The 19763-nt window shown below is 37.4% G+C and overlaps 1 protein-coding gene across 3 annotated transcripts in view; it reads right to left on the reverse strand.

Annotated features, from left to right (window-relative positions):
* Positions 1-8348: 8348 nt before the first annotated feature.
* The window catches only part of LOC128702386 (ATP-dependent DNA helicase RecQ), a 32728-nt gene continuing 21313 nt past the window's right edge, over positions 8349-19763 (reverse strand). For all 3 annotated transcript variants that reach the window (XM_053796627.2, XM_053796628.2, XM_053796629.2), the window contains 7 exons: positions 19278-19419; positions 17946-18108; positions 17180-17305; positions 14271-14430; positions 13128-13269; positions 10627-10751; positions 8349-9882 (listed from right to left, as the gene is read on the reverse strand). In XM_053796627.2, the coding sequence (XP_053652602.2) occupies positions 9007-9882; positions 10627-10751; positions 13128-13269; positions 14271-14430; positions 17180-17305; positions 17946-18108; positions 19278-19419 (1734 nt within the window). In that variant the 3' untranslated portion in view covers positions 8349-9006. The remainder of the gene's footprint in view (positions 9883-10626; positions 10752-13127; positions 13270-14270; positions 14431-17179; positions 17306-17945; positions 18109-19277; positions 19420-19763) is intronic.

Genomic DNA, 19763 nt, shown 5'->3' on the forward strand with positions numbered 1-19763 from the left:
TGCAAAGTCTGTATATATTACATCTGCATTCTTTTTGTCTTCTAGTGCATTTAGGACCTTGTCGTAGTGGTCGAATAGTTGAGACAGACAGGAGCGACCTGTTCTAAACCCATGTTGCCCTGGGTTGTGTAACTGATGGGTTTCTAGATGCGTGGTGATCTTGCTTCTTAGGACCCTTTCAAAGATTTTTATGATATGGGATGTTAGTGCTATTGGTCTGTAGTTCTTTGCTGTTGCTTTACTGCCCCCTTTGTGGAGTGGGGCTATGTCTGTTGTTTTTAGTAACTGTGGGACGACCCCCGTGTCCATGCTCCCTCTCCATAGGATGGAAAAGGCTCGTGATAGGGGCTTCTTGCAGTTCTTGATGAACACAGAGTTCCATGAGTCTGGCCCTGGGGCAGAGTGCATGGGCATGTCATTTATCGCCTGTTCGAAGTCATTTGGCGTCAGGATAACATCGGATAGGCTTGTGTTAATCAAATTTTGTGGCTCTCTCATAAAAAATTCATTTTGATCTTCGACTCTCAGTCTGGTTAGCGGCTTGCTAAAAACTGAGTCATATTGGGACATAAGTAGCTCACTCATTTCCTTGTTGTCATCTGTGTAGGACCCATCTTGTTTAAGTAGGGGCCCAATACTGGACGTTGTTCTCGATTTTGATTTGGCATAGGAGAAGAAATACTTTGGGTTTCTTTCGATTTCATTTATGGCTTTTAGTTCTTCCCGCGATTCCTGACTCCTAAAGGATTCTTTTAGCTTAAGTTCGATGCTTGCTATTTCTCTGACCAGTGTCTCCCTACGCATTTCAGATATATTGACCTCTTTTAGCCGCTCTGTTATTCTTTTCCGTCGCCTGTAAAGGGAGCGCCTGTCTCTTTCTGTTTTACATCTACTCCTCCTTTTTCTTAGAGGAATAAGCCTTGTGCATACATCGAGTGCTACCGAGTTAATCTGTTCTAGGCATAAGTTGGGGTCTGTGTTGCTTAGTATATCTTCCCAGCTTATATCGGTTAGGACTTGGTTTACTTGGTCCCACTTTATGTTTTTGTTATTGAAGTTGAATTTGGTGAATGCTCCCTCGTGACTAATCTCATTATGTCGGTCTGGGGCTCCGCGCATACATGACTGAACCTCAATTATGTTGTGATCTGAGTATATTGTTTTTGATATGGTGATATTTCTTATCAGATCATCATTGTTAGTGAAGATGAGGTCTAGTGTATTCTCCAGTCTAGTAGGCTCCATTATTTGCTGGTTTAAATTGAATTTTGTGCAGAGATTTAAAAGCTCGCGTGAGTGTGAGTTTTCATCAGAGCTGCCTCCTGGTGTTATTACTGCAACAATATTATTTGCTATATTCCTCCATTTTAGGTGCCTTAAGTTGAAATCCCCCAGGAGCAAGATGTTGGGTGCAGGAGCTGGAAGGTTTTCCAGACAGTGGTCAATTTTTAACAGCTGTTCCTGGAATTGCTGGGATGTTGCATCCGGAGGCTTGTAGACTATCACAATGACTAGGTTTTGGTTCTCGACCTTTACTGCTAAAACTTCCACTACATCATTTGAGGCATTTAGCAGTTCTGTGCAAACAAGTGACTCTGCAATGTACAGGCCAACCCCCCCCTTTTGCCTGTTCACTCTGTCACATCTGTATAGGTTGTAACCTGGGATCCATATTTCGTTGTCCAAGTGATCCTTTATGTGGGTCTCAGTGAAAGCCGCGAACATTGCCTTTGCCTCTGCAAACAGTCCACGGATGAAAGGTATTTTGTTGTTTGTTGCTGGCTTTAGACCCTGTATATTTGCAAAGAAGAATGTTATCGGACTGGTGGTATTGTTGGTACTGGGGGGGGATTTTTTTTCCGGCATTAGTATCTGTATCTGTTGGTTTGGAGTGGAGGCCATCGACTGTGGTTCCACTCCAGGAATGACTGGATTTGGTGTACGATTTCTGCCATTTCCTGCCAGTTTTTTTTCCTTCCTGGCACTAAAAAACCTCTCCCTCTTGAGTGGCTGTGGCTACCCAGGTTTTTCCATGGCCTGGATGTTTTGTATCTTTTTGTCCCCTTTAGATGGTATGCCTGGCAATTTAAGTTATAGCACAGTCTTTCCTGTACTGAAGAGGTACACAGTTCAGGGTGAAAAAGCTTACAGGAAGGGAGTTTGCATTTTCCTGTTGTCATATGGGCATGGCATTTCCTAGGGTGGTCATAGTTGCACGTCCCATCTGTTTTTCCAGATTTCCCATGCCAGCAGATACCGAGTGCATAGTATGTGCACAGGCTTGGTTTCCGTTTGCCTTGGGTTTCTGTGACTGTATTCCCTGTTGGTGCATGTTTCCCTGTCTTACTTCTATCCTCCCTAGCACCAACAATGGAGCTCCCACCATTTGTTTTTGGTAATATATCCTCACTATTGCTAGTGGAGTCCTCTTGTTTGCTATTTCCTGCGGTATTTCTAGTTTGCAATATTGGTTTTATCTTATCTTTGACTACACTTGTTTCCCTACTATGGCTCCTGTCCCCTATGCGGTCATTCATATGTATTCCTTCCTGCGTATAATTCCCGACTACCTGGACAAAATCTCCAGCTTCACCATTACTGTCTCCCAGGACAGCATCTCCAGCTTCCCCATTACTGTCTCCCAGGACAGCATCTCCAGCTTCACCATTACTGTCTCCCAGGACAGCACCTCCAGCTTCACCATTACTGTCTCCCAGGACAGCACCTCCAGCTTCCCCACTGTATCTGAAAACATTCACTTTTTCCATACCCCCTTCCTCCAATGTGATATCTAAGTTTTCTTTATCTAAATCATTTGATACTCTCATCACCTTACTTTTATCTATATTCATTTTCAACTTTCTACCTGTTCAGTGTGACTGTCTAGTCTGCCTGTTGTTTCTGACCCATACTGTAAACTACTGTCTTACACAATTTTTCATTCGTCTGATTTGTGCACCCTTGGTAAATTTCCTCAACGAACTGGCCGTATCCTACTAAGGCAGGGTGACCTAAAAACAAAAGCAAAAGTTTCTCTTTTTAAATTTAGTAATGTATACAGGAGATAGGGGCTACTACCCCCTTGCTCCTGGCATTTTAGTCGCCTCTTATGACATGCATGTACTGTATGTACAATACAGTCTCTCCTCACTTAACGATGGAGTTCCGTTCCTAAAATCACGTCGGTAAATGAATTCGTCGCTAAGTGAGGAGCATACTATAATGGTAATGGATTTGTGCCATTCATCTTTGATCATGTTTTTAATGTCACCTTGCACCATTTATAACATTTCTGGTATGTATATGTTTAACCCGTAAACAGTCCAAGCAGATCTACGTTCACATGTGTAGTGCTCCAAAAGTAGATCTACGTTTTTTTTACACATTTTCAAATATAACAAAAAAAAAGTAAATCAAAGTTTTTTACACATTTTCAAATGTAAAAAAAAAAGATCTACTTTTTTTACATACTTTCAAATGTTGAAAAAACGTATATATACGTTTGGACCGTTTACGGGTTAAATGTTTATACAGCAGTGTATTGTATATTGTAATAAACAGAATAGAGAAAATAGCTCTAATATACATTATTTAGGTATGCATACTGGTCGGAGAGCCCATCGTAAGTCCGAGTCATCGGTAATTGAGTATGTCGCTAAGTAAGGAGAGGCTGTTTGGTTTAATGAAATTTCATATCATACAGTACAATAAATCAGTGATATGATGCTGGATTATATTTATTTATTTATTTTTCTTATTTATAAATACATATATCAAACCATTGTTACACTGATGAAGTGCTAAACCTATAGAAGTCATATATTATTATTTCTATTATATTTAGGGTGAATTGTTAAAAGGGGGTCATCGAGAGCCTGGGAAATGGGAGGCAATCAGGTTCAATATAAGGGAGAAGTGCAATTCCTTGGATCAAGACCCCCTCACCAATATCAAGAAATTTTTGATGGAAAAAAGATCATATAGCCCCTAGGGAAGTGGAGAGAATCAGATTTGATCTCAGGAGGGAGAAAGGTAGCTTCAATTCCTTGGATGAAGGGCAATTCATCAGCATTAATATATCCTTCAAAAGGGGTGATCAATCATTAAGTTCAGGAAAAAGTGCCAGACCCCCAAGGGTCATATAGCTTGAAGGATGTGAAAAGTGGGTCATAATAAGCATGTATGCACCTGGAGAAGACAGGAATGTAGAGGAGAGAGAGAGATTTTGGGAGATGTTAAGTGAATGTATAGGAACCTTTGAACCAAGTGAGAGAGCAACTGTGGTAGGGGAAATGAATGCTAAAGTAGGAGAAACTTTTAGAGAGGGTGTGGTAGGTAAGTTTGGGGTGCCAGGTGTAAATGATAATGGGAGCCCTTTGATTGAACTTTGTATAGAAAGGGGTTTAGTTATAGGTAATACATATTTTAAGAAAATGAGGATAAATAAGCATACAAGATATGATGTAGGGCGAAATGGCAGTAGTTTGTTAAGTAGACTTCAGGATGTACATGTTTATAGAGGGGCCACAGATATATCAGATCACTTTTCAGTTGTAGCTACACTGAGAGTAAAAGGTAGATGGGATACAAGGAGAACAGAAGCATCAGGGAAGAGAGAGGTGAAGGATTATAAACTAAAAGAGGAGGCAGTTAGGGTAAGATATACACAGCTATTGGAGGATAGATGGGCAAATGAGAGCATAGGCAATGGGGTTGAAGAGGTATGGGGTAGGTTTAAAAATGTAGTGTTAGAGTGTTCAGCAGAAGTTTGTGGTGACAGGAAAGTGGGTGCGGGAAGGAAGAGGAGCGATTGGTGGAATGATGATGTAAAGAGAGTAGTAAGGGAGAAAAAGTTAGCATATGAGAAGTTTTTACAAAGTAGAAGTGATGCAAGGAGGGAAGAGTATATGGAGAAAAAGAGAGAGGTTAAGAGAGTGGTGAAGCAATGTAAAAAGAGAGCAAATGAGAGAGTGGGTGAGATGTTATCAACAAATTTTGTTGAAAATAAGAAAAAGTTTTGGAGTGAGATTAATAAGTTGAGGAAGCCTAGAGAACAAATGGATTTGTCAGTTAAAAATAGGAGAGGAGAGTTATTAAATGGAGAGTTAGAGGTATTGGGAAGATGGAAGGAATATTTTGAGGAATTGTTAAATGTTGATGAAGATAGGGAAGCTGTGATTTCATGTATAGGGCAAGGAGGAATAACATCCTGTAGGAGTGAGGAAGAGTCAGTTGTGAGTGTGGGGGAAGTTCGTGAGGCAGTAGGTAAAATGAAAGGGGGTAAGGCAGCTGGGATTGATGGGATAAAGATAAAAATGTTAAAAGCAGGTGGGGATATAGTTTTGGAGTGGTTGGTGCTATTATTTAATAAATGTATGGAAGAGGGTAAGGTACCTAGGGATTGGCAGAGAGCATGCATAGTTCCTTTGTATAAAGGCAAAGGGGACAAAAGAGAGTGCAGAAATTATAGGGGGATAAGTCTGTTGAGTATACCTGGTAAAGTGTATGGTAGAGTTATTATTGAAAGAATTAAGAGTAAGACGGAGAATAGGATAGCAGATGAACAAGGAGGCTTTAGGAAAGGTAGGGGGTGTGTGGACCAGGTGTTTACAGTGAAACACATAAGTGAACAGTATTTAGATAAGGCTAAAGAAGTTTTTGTGGCATTTATGGATTTGGAAAAGGCATATGACAGGGTGGATAGGGGGCAATGTGGCAGATGTTGCAGGTGTATGGTATAGGAGGTAGGTTACTGAAAGCAGTGAAGAATTTTTATGAGGATAGTGAGGCTCAAGTTAGAGTATGAAGGAAAGAGGGAGATTATTTCCCAGTAAAAGTAGGCCTTAGACAAGGATGTGTGATGTCACCATGGTTGTTTAATATATTTACAGATGGGGTTATAAGTGAAGTAAAATCCCAAGAGGCGTGGAGTTAAAAGATAAAGAATCACACACAAAGTGGGAGTTGTCACAGTTGCTCTTTGCTGATGACACTGCTCTTGGGAGATTCTGAAGAGAAGTTGCAGAGGTTGGTGGATGAATTTGGTAGGGTATGTAAAAGAAAAGAAGTAAATGCTAGAGTGTTCGGGAGAGGGGTGGGATTAAATTATGGGGAATCAAATTCAAAATGGGAATTGACACAGTTACTTTTTGCAGATGATACTGTGCTTATGGGAGATTCTAAAGAAAAATTGCAAAGGTTAGTGGATGAGTTTGAGAATGTGTGTAAAGGTAGAAAGTTGAAAGTGAACATAGAAAAGAGTAAGGTGATGAGGGTATCAAATGATTTAGATAAAGAAAAATTGGATATCAAATTGGGGAGGAGGAGTATGGAAGAAGTGAATGTTTTCAGATACTTGGGAGTTGACGCGTCGGCGGATGGATTTATGAAGGATGAGGTTAATCATAGAATTGATGAGGGAAAAAAGGTGAGTGGTGCGTTGAGGTATATGTGGAGTCAAAAAACGTTATCTATGGAGGCAAAGAAGGGAATGTATGAAAGTATAGTAGTACCAACACTCTTATATGGATGTGAAGCTTGGGTGGTAAATGCAGCAGCGAGGAGACGGTTGGAGGCAGTGGAGATGTCCTGTCTAAGGGCAATGTGTGGTGTAAATATTATGCAGAAAATTCGGAGTGTGGAAATTAGGAAAAGGTGTGGAGTTAATAAAAGCATTAGTCAGAGGGCAGAAGAGAGGTTGTTGAGGTGGTTTGGTCATTTAGAGAGAATGGATCAAAGTAGAATGACATGGAAAGCATATGAATCTATAGGGGAAGGAAGGCAGGGTAGGGGTCGTCCTCGAAAGGGTTGGAGAGAGGGGCTTGGACTTCCAGCAAGCGTGCGTGAGCGTGTTAGATAGGAGTGAATGGAGACAAATGGTACTTGGGACCTGACGATCTGCTGGAGTGTGACTGTATAGCCCTTGTGGCTTAGCGGTTCTTTTTGATTATAATAATAATTTGTTGGGAAGTACAATGCCTGCACTTTGAAGGAGGGGTTTGGGATATTGGCAGTTTGGAGAGATATGTTGTGTATCTTTATATGTATATGCTTTTAAACTGTTGTATTCTGAGCACCTCTGCAAAAATAGTGATAATGTGTGAGTGTGGTGAAAGTGTTGAATAATGATGAAAGTATTTTCTTTTTGGGGATTTTCTTTCTTTTTTTGGGTCACCCTGCCTCGGTGGGAGACGGCCGACTTGTTGAAAAAAAAAAAAAAGTAAAAGAAGAAAATTAAAAGTGAATACAGGAAAGAGTAAGGTTATGAGGATAACAAAAAGATTAGGTGATGAAAGATTGGATATCAGATTGGAGGGAGAGAGCATGGAGGAGGTGAATGTATTCAGATATTTGGGAGTGGACGTGTCAGCGGATGGGTCTATGAAAGATGAGGTGAATCATAGAATTGATGAGGGCAAAAGGGTGAGCGGTGCACTTAGGAGTCTGTGGAGACAAAGAACTTTGTCCTTGGAGGCAAAGAGGGAAATGTATGAGAGTATAGTTTTACCAACGCTCTTATATGGGTGTGAAGCATGGGTGATGAATGTTGCAGCGAGGAGAAGGCTGGAGGCAGTGGAGATGTCATGTCTGAGGGCAATGTGTGGGGTGAATATAATGCAGAGAATTCGTAGTTTGGAAGTTAGGAGGAGGTGCAGGATTGCCAAAACTGTTGTCCAGAGGGCTGAGGAAGGGTTGTTGAGGTTGTTCGGACATGTAGAGAGAATGGAGCGAAACAGAATGGCTTCAAGAGTGTATCAGTCTGTAGTGGAAGGAAGGCGGGGTAGGGGTCGGCCTAGGAAAACTTGGAGGGAGGGGGTAAAGGAGGTTTTGTGTGCGAGGGGCTTGGACTTCTAGCGGGCATGCGTGAGCGTGTTTGATAGGAGTGAGTGGAGACAAATGGTTTTTAATACTTGACGTGCTGTTGGAGTGTGAGCAAAGTAACATTTATGAAGGGGTTCAGGGAAACCGGCAGGCCGGACTTGAGTCCTGGAGATGGGAAGTACAGTGCCTGCACTCTGAAGGAGGGGTGTTAATGTTGCAGTTTAAAAACTGTAGTGTAAAGCACCCTTCTGGCAAGACAGTGATGGAGTGAATGATGGTGAAAGTTTTTCTTTTTCGGGCCACCCTGCCTTGGTGGGAATCGGCCAGTGTGCTAATAATAATAAATTATCATAATCATGGGGGAGCGCTAAACCCAGAGGATTATAGAGCACTTGCGAGGGGGTAGGGCGATGGAAGGCATTCAGGCTCAATTCAGGGAACTGGAGCACAGATCCAATTCCCTAGAGCAAGAGCCCCTCACCAACATCAAGGAACCTCCCTTTAGGGGGATTATTGCAAACAATTAATATAAAGGAAGAACTACTTTATATTTTGAATTGCATACAGCATATCTTACCATTAACCTTTAAACTGTCCAAGCAGATCTATGTTTTCATGCGTAGCGCTCCAAAAGTAGATCTATGTTTTTTTTACATATATTCAAATAGTATAACAAAAAAAAAAAACGTAGATCAAAGTTTTTTTACACGTTTTCAAATGTTAAAAAAGAAAAGATCTACTTTTTTTACATACTTTCAAATGTTGAAAAAACATAGATCTACGTTTGGACAGTTTAAGGGTTAAGATAGTTGCATACTCCTTGCCTAATACATCATTAAAAACACTAAAAAAATATACACAAATTTCTTACTTTATTTTCTTAAGTGTGAATGAAATAACAATTCGCTTATGAAATGATGAGACATTCAAGGAATCTATATCAAGGGTATCAAATTTTCTAACAAAATCTTTTAAATAAAACAAAAAGTTGTATGCTAATTAAATTACAGCTTACATGCCATATAATGAATATATTTCATAGAACCTAAAGAATTATGACATCTTTTATTTACAACAAAAAAGTATATTTTAATTAAATTATAATTTATATGATATTATTTTGTAACATATTTTATGCCTCAAAACAATATAGTTTTTAATTTCTAAAATCTCTTCAATACTGTGCTACTTTGTGAAGAGTGAATTTTTTTTTATTTTCTTTTTCATCATACGAGAATCAATCCATCCACTATTTTTAAGTTTCCTTTTATTATCTGAAATTATGCGCTCATACTTTTCTTGTGAATTCTCAGTAGTAGAACTTTCACCCTCAGAATCCGAATCACTGTAAGATACTCCCTTTTTCTTGCTAGATTTACATTCTGGTGCTGAAGAAAACTGGAATATGTTAAGCAATTTTGTGTCTTCAAAAGATTTGGTCATGCATGTTTCTGCATTTGGCATGTCTGGTTTTGGCACAATTTTGGTATCAACTGAGTCTGGTAACTTTATTTTAGTATCTAACGTAACAGATATGGACATATTATTCATAAAACTTTCTTCATCAAGTTCGTCAAATATCTCTGTGTCTTCATCTGACAACAAACCAGAATGTGTAGTAAAATCTTTTCCACTCAGCTTGGGTACAGTATATTTTGGTGCATGCTGGCTGTCTTTATATTTTGCCAATGAATTTTCAGGATGTTCATTGTCTGTATTCATCTGAATTGAATCACTTTGATATGTTCTAGTATTCTCATTTACATTCATATATTTGCCTGATGTAGAATGATCTATTAGATGTGTTTGTTCCTTTGGGGATACTGGGCCTTCTCTATTGTGTATTCTAAATTTTTCGGGGCCTTTTGTACTCTTATTCACAGATTTTTCTGCTGAGTCAGGGGAAAATGATCTGGTTGTATTGGTTGTTGTGGCTTTGGTTTTGGAAGCAGATATCCATCCTGATGAAGCACTAATGTCATCATTGCAAGTTACTCTTGATGGCATAAATCTATTAATACAGCTGCTTGTAGAGGGTTGTGGCTCCACACTCACACAAGACTGGAAATAAAATTTCAATATTTAAATACAGTACACCTACCATCCGACTTACGACCGAGTTCGGTTCCGAGAAACCGGTCGTAAGTCGAAATGGTCATAAGTCGAACTTTACTACTGAATATCAACAGAACATTTTTGTAATGACTTTATTTTATTGTTTTATTTTGGTATTTCATGTTTTACTTTACTTTTTATGTTGTTAGTACTGTATTTTATACTGTAAGGTTTAGGATAAACACTGTGTACAACACAAATAGTTGTTTGTTTCCCAGAAATTTGGCATAAAAAACACGGTCGTAAGTCGAGTGGTCGTAAGTCGAGCAGGTCGTATGTCGGATGGTAGGTGTAATTAAAAATTAGCAATATAAAAATATTACAAGTCATTTTAACTAATATCATTAACAAAACAGTGATATATACAAAATACACCTCAAGTACAGTATAATACAAAAATTCTTCAGCACAATATGATTGCAAATATGTATGAAATGCAACTGATAGCATACTTGCTCATTTAGGCTAATTACAGTAATAATGTCAGTAAAAATGACTAACAGATTCATTCAAAGAAACGTAGGAATTATATATTATGTCATGCCACCTAGAGCGTGGTGAATAAAGGCAACATTTCCCTCAATAACAAAATTACACACTAGCTGCCATCTCTCAAAGCAATTAACTCTGGTGAGATCAGCATTCTAAGTTCCTATAATATCCTTAGAGGAGTCATACATTTAAACTTACTTCAATCTTATTAATCTCGCCCTCTTCAGCCATACATTTTAGATTAGTCTTGCTACAGAAAGTCTGGATGTGTTCCACAAGAGCAGGGCCAAACTTCTGAACTTTTGCTTCGACCAGCCCCTCAACTGACAAAAAAATAAAGTTATGTTAAGACACAAATAGTTCAGCAAATATTAGCAAATATTCAGAGTACTGGGTTATCCAGAGCAGTGATTCTTAAACTGTGCTCCACAGTGAGCTCTTATGGCATAATGAAGCATCTTCTGCTTTAAAAAACAAATAAAAAAAGATAAATATCTGTCATACTTCATTTTAAAAATATTTCTTCCCTTCCCATTCCTTTTACCTTTTCTTCCCTCTTACAGCATTCTCACCTTCACGTACAATCTTCTTCCCTTTTTTCAAGAAACCGGCTGTATCCCACAAAGGCAGGGTGGCTCAAAAAGAAAAACAAGTTTCTCTTTTTAACTTTAGTCGCCTCTTATGACGTGCATGGCTTACAGAGGAAGAATTCTGTTCCACTTCCCCATGGAGATAAGAGGAAATAAACAAGAACAAGAACTATTGAGAAAATAGAAGAAAACTCAGAGGGGTGTGTCAATATCAAACTTTCTTCGTTCCAGACGGCTGTTCGAGTGCCATTACCGAACGAATAAATTCCACTCAGGAATAATGTAAATTAGATTAGTTCATTTCAGACCCTCAAAAATACACTTATAAAAGCACTTACAAAAATACACTTACATAATTGGTTGAGTTGGGAGCAGTTCGATATTTGAGGTTCCACTGTACTTGTACATGTATGTGTGGTGTGACCTAAGTGTAAGTAGAAGTAGCAAGATGTACCTGAGATCTTGAATGTTTGTGAGACGGAAAAAGACACCAGCAATCCTACCATCGTATACATTCTTATTTGCATAAAAATAGCGTGTTTTATATTTCCTTCCACAAACAATACGTTGAATGGGACCCATATCTTAAACATCTGGTAGTCATGAAACAACTTCACACCATTCCCAAATAAAAAATTTTGATACTAACTCTCAAAAATATTACAGTATAGCCCTTAACTCAACAAAAATTTAACCCCAACCATAATACATAATTTGGTTACTCTTCATTAATTATCCTTGAATCTACAGCAATTTTTAGCTTGAGGACCTAACAGTTTTCCAGTAATCATCCAGAACAAATGACTGATAGCAAAATTTTGGTAACCATAATCACTTTATGCCTTTTGTTTCAATATATATTGTAAATGCATTTCTTTCACTGATGTTACTAAAGGAATATTATTATATTCATGGGGGAAAGTTCTAAACCTGTAGGGGTCATACAGGACCTTACCGGCACCAAAGAACCTCCCTTAAGGGGACTAAAAGAATAGAAAGGCCTTTCGAATGTACCTTGGAAGCAAATTTCTACTACACAAACCTACAACTACATTCATCTCACTAAAAAAGTTTCTTATAAACATTTAAACTATGTTTCAATTTGTTATATCCACTTATACTTACTAGCTTTTTCTAAATTTTTTAACCTATGTAATTTTGTTAAGATACAACCTATTGTCAATTCCCAGACCTCAGTGTTAAGAGGTATAGCTCTCGCCACTTAGCTACGATTGATGGGAGACAGCCAGTGTGTTAAAAAATAAACTATTTTCATTTTACATCATTCATTTTCTTATGTAAGTCTCAATGTCAATTTCTGAATGTTCCTTGCAATAAAAAAATTATCTTTTTCAATAACAGGTTAGCTCAGGTTAGGTTATGGCAAGTTACATATGTACTTACAAAAACAGTATGTGCAAAAATTGCGAACAAACAATATAAAATGCAAAACAACCACAGGAGGAGTTGAATAATAGCTCTAGGTCTTTTGTGTTGCAATCAACACATCATCAGGAGCTTGCAAAGTTGCAGAAATGAGTAAGAAATCTCAGGAGATTCGTTCCAAGGGATGCTTGCAGCTGGTTATTTTAATTTGTGCAATTGTGACTTAATATATTGTTATTATGCAAAATAACCACTGAGGGAGTTGAATAATAGCTCTAGGCCTTTCGTGTTGCAATCAACATATCATCAGAAACTTGCAAAGTTGTAGATATGAGAAAGAAATCTCAGGAGATTCATTCCAAGGGATGGTTGCAGCAATCATCCCTTGGAAAGAATCTCCTGAGATTTCTTACTCATTTCTGCAACTTTGCAAGCTCCTAATGTGTTGATTGCAACACAAAAGACCTGGAGCTATTATTCAACTCCTCCTGTGATTGTTTTTAATAAAAACAATATATATATTAAGTCACAATTAAACAAATTAAAATAATCAACAGCAACACATCTGGCTTTATGGTCTCTGTGCAAAATGAGCAATATGCATGCATAGTAGACGAAATGTATCATAGGGGAATATACAACAGACCTGCAAAATAATATTTTGGGAGTCATGACCCAGAAATGTTCAAGAACCATTGATCTAGTCTACCAACAAAAACTAACTTTTTCTTAAGGCATTCAATGTAGCAGGCCTATTCTGTGCAAGTAAAAGCAATACTCTGTTTGTGGCAACCAAATATGGCATGAACCCATTTTCTTCTCCTAGACGGTTCCGTAGCTGTAGCAGTGACTTGTATAGCTCAGTCTGAAAGAAAAAATAATATATTGTAACTGTTGCCAACTGGGGGGATAACACCAACAAATGGTGATTACAGTGACATTGTTTCCTTACGGGTGGGCTTTTTCAAGCCCACCTGTGGGTGAAATGTATCAGTCAAGGACTCCACTGCAATCAATGTTTTTACCACCACTTAAAGTATCTGTTCAAAGCTTGAGCCAATAAGAACTGTTGCTAAGTCCTATTACTGACAATGTTTACATTTGGATAAGACTTTAATTAATCTACTTTCATTGCTTTTTCTAGTTTATTAATTTCAATTTACCTACCCAAACAGTTTTATTTTAATTATATTTATTAGTAATTTGAATCATATTTTGGAACACAAAAAAGATATGTAATCTTTTTATTTTTTTTTTTTTTTTTTTTTTAAACAAGTAGGCCGTCTCCCACCGAGGCAGGGTGACCCAAAAAAGAAAGAAAATCCCCAAAAAGAAAATACTTTCATCATCATTCAACACTTTCACCACACTCGCACATTATCACTGTTTTTGCAGAGGTGCTCAGAATACAACAGTCTAGAAGCATACACATATAAAGATACACAACATATCCCTCCAAACTGCCAATATCCCAAACCCCTCCTTTAAAGTGCAGGCATTGTACTTCCCATTTACAGGACTCAAGTCCGACTATATTTTTATTAGATCAGTCAAATCAAAAGAAGAAACATTCACCATCATTCAATTCATAATTGTTTTACCAGAACTGCACAGATATCGTAATACAAAATGTTAAAATAATTTGAGATAATGAAGCCTTTCATGCCTAAACTTTCAAATATGCAAAACTACTATCATCATTAAACAGAAATTATGAACACATTAAACTAACAACTGCATGTACAGTATAACAATTGATTCTGTGAATGTCACTCCAGTAAGACTATGCTGCATGTTATTTGTTTTCATCAGTAAACAGGCAAAATATTAATGTTTAAATTCTACTTGTATCTCAAAAATACAAACCTTCAATTTCTCTTCTTCTGGATCTACAAGATCTTCCTGTGTCTGATACTCTGCTTTTCCTCCTGAAGATTCAGGTCTCACTCCAAGTGATTCAGAGGCAGATGCAATACCCTGTGTTTTGGGCAACATTTGCCTTCTGGCTTGTTGGCTTAGGAAGTCACTGGAAAATAATATAAAAATGTAGAATTTTCTTCTGTATAGCTAGTGTCTTGACAATTTACATAATAATAACAATTTAAAAACTCTGAAACATTATGTAGCAGCATCCAGTTGCAACTTACTGGTAAAGGATGTTGCACCTAAAGCCTACAAGCAATCTGTTCTAATAATTACTTCCATCACATTCATAAGAGCATAAGACAGAAGGAACACTATAGCAAGCCTACTGGCCCATGCGAGGCAGGTCCAATTCTCCTACTGGCTTAAGCCAACGCCCTGATCTAGTCAGGTCAGGTCACATTCACTTAAGGAAGGAGTACGGCATCTGACCTAGCAGCACAAGCTAGTCAGGTCCAACTCACACCCACCCACACCCACTCGTGCATTTATCTAACCTATTTTTAAAACTACTGTACACAATCTCTTAGCTTCTATGACGGTACTCGGGAGTTTGTTCCACTCATCCACAACTCTATTACCAAACCAGTGCTTTCCTATATCCTTCCTAAATACGAATTTTTCCAACTTAAAGCCATTGCTGTGAGCACTGTCTAGGCTAGATATTTTTAGCAGGCTATTTACATCCCCTTCATTTATTCCTGTTTTCCATTTATACACCTCAATCATATACCCCCTAATTCTACACCTTTCTAGAGAGAGAGCAGATTCAGGGCCCTCAGTCTATCCTCATAGGGAAGACTTCTGATACATGGGATCAACTTTGTCATCTTCTTTTGTACATTTTCCAGTGCATTTATATTCATTCTGTAATACGGTGACCAGAACTGTGTAGCATAATCTAAATGAGACCTAACCAAAGCTATATAGAGTTGAAGAACAACCTGAGGACTTCTATTATTTATACTTCTTGATATGAAGCCAAGGATTCTGTTAGGCAAACACTTATGCACTGTTGTCCTGGTTTCAGATTACTGCTAACCAGAACTCCTAAATCCTTTTTGCAATCAGTAATATTAAGATCTACAGTTTGGAGGGATATGTTGTGTATCTTTATATGTGTATGCTTCTAAACTGTTGTATTCTGAGCACCTCTGCAAAAACAGTGATAATGTGTGAGTGTGGTGAAAGTGTTGAATGATGATGAAAGTATTTTCTTTTTGGGGATTTTCTTTCTTTTTTGGGTCACCCTGCCTCGGTGGGAGACGGCCGACTTGTTGAAAAAAAAAAAAATTATTTAGTTTATATGTGGCATGGTTATTTTCCTGTCCAATGTTTAGAACTTTGCATTTGTCTATATTAAACTGCATCTGCCACTTCTCCGACCACTGCCTCAGTCTATTCAAATCATCCTGAAGTGCTCTAATGTCCTTATTAAACTGAATTGGACGGCCTATTTTGGCATCATCAGCAAATTTGCTTATGTCGCTACTTATTCCCTCATCTATGTCATTTTTGTAAATTGTGAACAAGGGGCCCAACACTGACCCCTGTGGAACACCGCTTGTGACGTACCCCCCATTCTGATTTCTCCCCATTTATGCAAACTCTCTGCTGCCTATTTGCCAACCATGCCTCTACCCAGGAAAAAATTTCTCCCCCTATTCCAAGTGCCTTAAGTTTCCTCAATAGCCTCTGATGTGGAACTCTATCGAAAGCCTTACTGAAGTCTATATACACAGTATCATATTCACTACCATGATCTACCTCCTCAAATACTTTAGTGAAAAAAGTTAGTAAATTCGGAATGCCCCTTTGTAAAACCGTGCTGAGATTCATTAATCAAATTATGCCTTTCAAGATGACTATGAATTGCCTTGGCAATTACTGATTCCATAAATTTTCCCACTAGGGAGGTAAGGCTTATTGGTCTATAGTCTGAAGCTAAGGACATGTGACCTGTCATGTAAATAGGTATTACATTTGCCATTTTCCACTTGTCTGGCACTTTGCCACTTTGTAGTGTATTGAAAAGATTAGCCAAAGTTATGCTAAGTTCCTCTTTACATTCCTTTAAAACCCTTGCAAACAGGGATTTGTTAGGTTATCAGCAGTATCTCAGTACTATCCCAGCCATAGACATACCATGCTCACTGAGTTTAATCATTTCTAAATTTGCACATAAAGTAAGAGCCTTACGACTTCTCTTTTTATCACAACTTCCCTTAGATGTCATTGTAACACAAAAAAAGTACAGTACATATAAAATATGCAATAACTTTAACATAACAGAGATGCAGAGCTCACAAAAGACGTAAACAGAGTGGCAAGTGGACATGGGTGCCCAAACAGTGAATCAGGAGCTATATAAACAAATTTTTGGGTAGATTTGAAATGTCCATATTAGTGAAGCACCATGAAACAGTGCTTTACTAATACAGACTGTATATAATCTTACTAGTAATACTATAATATAACAGGAAGTATTGTATTTGTTAGTTTTAATCCTGAATAAAAAAATTGAACATAGGTACTCTAGGATCCACAACTGTAATAGTTTAATGATATACAGCAGTTCTGTGTAAGCCCTCTGTAGAATAAATCTTAAGTCTTTTATAAGAGCTCATACTCATTCACATCTGGCGCTACTGTAAAGAAGTTTATAGCACACAAATACAATACTCTAAAATGCTGGGAGGAAGGGGCTAGTAACCCTTCTGTATAAATTACTAAATGTAAAAAGAAGAAACTTCCATTTCTTCTTTTTTGGGTCACCCTGCCTAGTGGGAGACAGCTGATGTGTTAAAAATTAAAAATAAAAACCATAATATAAACATAAAGGTCTATTATACCTGGGGTTAAATATGCGGGAGTGGGATAACTCTCCATTAGTGGCAGTGGTAACAGGTCTCACTCTCTTGATGACGTAACGTAATTCTTCCAGCATTGTAGATGATGGTGCCAAAAGAATTTTGCAGCTGTAAATTTAATATTATTATATTCATGGGAAGTGCTAAACTTGTAGGGGTGTACAGTACCTGGGGAATAAGAAGCAATCAGGCTTGATCAAAGGGAAGCTCTATATCTTTGGAGCCAGAGCTCTTCAACATCAAAACAACCCCTTTATAGACGGGAAGCAACAAGGTTCTTTATATTCCTACATCATTTCTGTTACTGTACTATATTACAAAAAATGCTCCAAACCTATGCAAGTTATAAAGCACAGAATGCCAATTCTTATACTGCTCCTATCATGTACTGCTCGGTAATGCAAAATATGACTTGATAAAGATATAAATACTGATCGAGTGAATGGTGGTATAAGTGTTTTCTTTGGGTCACCCTGTCTTGGTGAGAGATGACCATTGTGTTAAAAAAAAATTATATGTTATCCTGATAAAAGCTTGATCTACAGAGTACTGTATGTCTTTTCCTCGCCTGCACTATCGTGGTTAAGATATATCTATTTATCTTTTAGTCCTACCTACATTCTCAATGAAACCTGTATATTGTAGTTAAAAAGTTGTTTATGCCTCATAATGGAAGTTTAATATATTGTACATACTGTAAAGTATTGTAAACCTAAACAAAAATATATATAAATGTACAACTACTAACTTAGGATCCTCTAAAACATGAAATCCTTTTGTAGTTGTCTCAATGGCATCGTATGAGAAAGCAGAACCATATCGACCCCAGCCTCGTCTCCCTCGACCTCTTCCCTCGCCTCCAGCACGCACAGATGTCTCTGAGATGTATCCAGCAGAAACTAACATCTTGCCTGAAACAAAAAACAAAGTATAATAATGAAAGAAGTTATAATAGTTATTCATTCATGAAAGACTAAAAAAATACAAAAACATGAGAAAATAATATGAAATTTCTTACTGGGTGGACATTTTCTGTTTGAAATAAAATACATATAAGCAGTGATAAGAGAAAAAATTTCCTTCAGGGAAATGTCATCTGCGGGGTTCCAAAAGGATTGCTGCTTGTCTTGATATTGTTCTAATTTATATTAATGATTTGAATGAAAGAATAAACAAATAATGGAGCATATTACTAAGAAAAATTATTCAAAGATTCTATGTAAATTTAACAATAAAGATGACTAAATAAAGATTAAGCAATAAAGATGATTAAAACAAAAAATTGTGTATACTGTAAATCGAACAAAAGAAGTGACAATTGGATGAAATTCATTGTAGATAATTATCATATAATGAAAATAAGAGAAAGTAATAACAGACCAAATTAAAAATACTGTATTAAAATATCATGTCCAGCAGAAGGATTTTAGAGCCATCATGAATAAAAGATCATCACTGTAATATATCAATATCATTTATGTTAGTGTGAGACACTCATGTTATACTGACAAACTTTAAAATGACCTTGAAATATGGGGATGCAAAAATTTCCCCCAAAAAGCTGTTCACAATGAACATTAGGCTAAAATTTCTATGTGCAGTGGTGATGAGGCATTTGTATTAAATAAATGTGGATAAGATAACAAAAGTCTGAGGTTATACAATAACTCCCAGAATCAAAAAATCAGATAGAAAACCTGAAAATGCTAAAAATGCCTTGTTAGGTGATCAGTGGGAAAAAATTGACTTGGTTATCAAATACAAGATCATAAAAATATACAAGAAAACAGATAAGTGTACCACGAACAGGGAGAACAAAAGATCACATTTGTAAACTGAAAAAATGCAGTGCTAAAAGCAAGGATACTAAAATATTATTATTCACAAACAAAAGTGGTAGAACAATAGTATACTATCCAAGAGGCAACAGAATTACAATCATTGGATACAAACAAATTCCTGATAAATTAAATATTGAAGATAGGACACCACAATCATAATTCTTCCCGTAGCTACAAATAGGTAATCACAAATAGCCAATCAAACACATTTTCTTTATCAAACATGCTATGATATTTACCTAGTGCTTTCCAATACGATTCACTGCGATTTTTTCCGGCACCAAATGTTGACAGTCTTTTCCAGTGGGGCTTTACTCGCTGACAATTGGAACCTCGAAGTATTAATATCAGCGACCCAATGGAACAATTTCCATGGACTCCCTGTGAAAATAAAAATGTATGTACCCCTGATGGATGTAAAATGTGTTAAAAATCTCTAAGCCTTATAATCAATGGATGACTTGATACCATGTGAAAAAGTCTGCAATAACAGACAGACAAAATGAAAAAATTATAAAACTGTCATTTACACTCATTCACTGTTAGCATAATGCCCAATGGAAATAAAATATAAAGTAAAATACGGCCTCTCCTCACTTAGCAACGTACTCATTTACCGACGCCTCGGACTTATGACGGGCTCTCTGACCAGTATGCATGCCTTAATAATGTATACTAGAGCTGATTTTCTCTATTCGTTTATTACAATATACAGTACACTACTG

The sequence above is a fragment of the Cherax quadricarinatus genome, chromosome 80 (genome assembly GCF_038502225.1).
Source record: "Cherax quadricarinatus isolate ZL_2023a chromosome 80, ASM3850222v1, whole genome shotgun sequence".
In the NCBI taxonomy this organism is placed as follows: Eukaryota; Metazoa; Arthropoda; class Malacostraca; order Decapoda; family Parastacidae; genus Cherax; species Cherax quadricarinatus.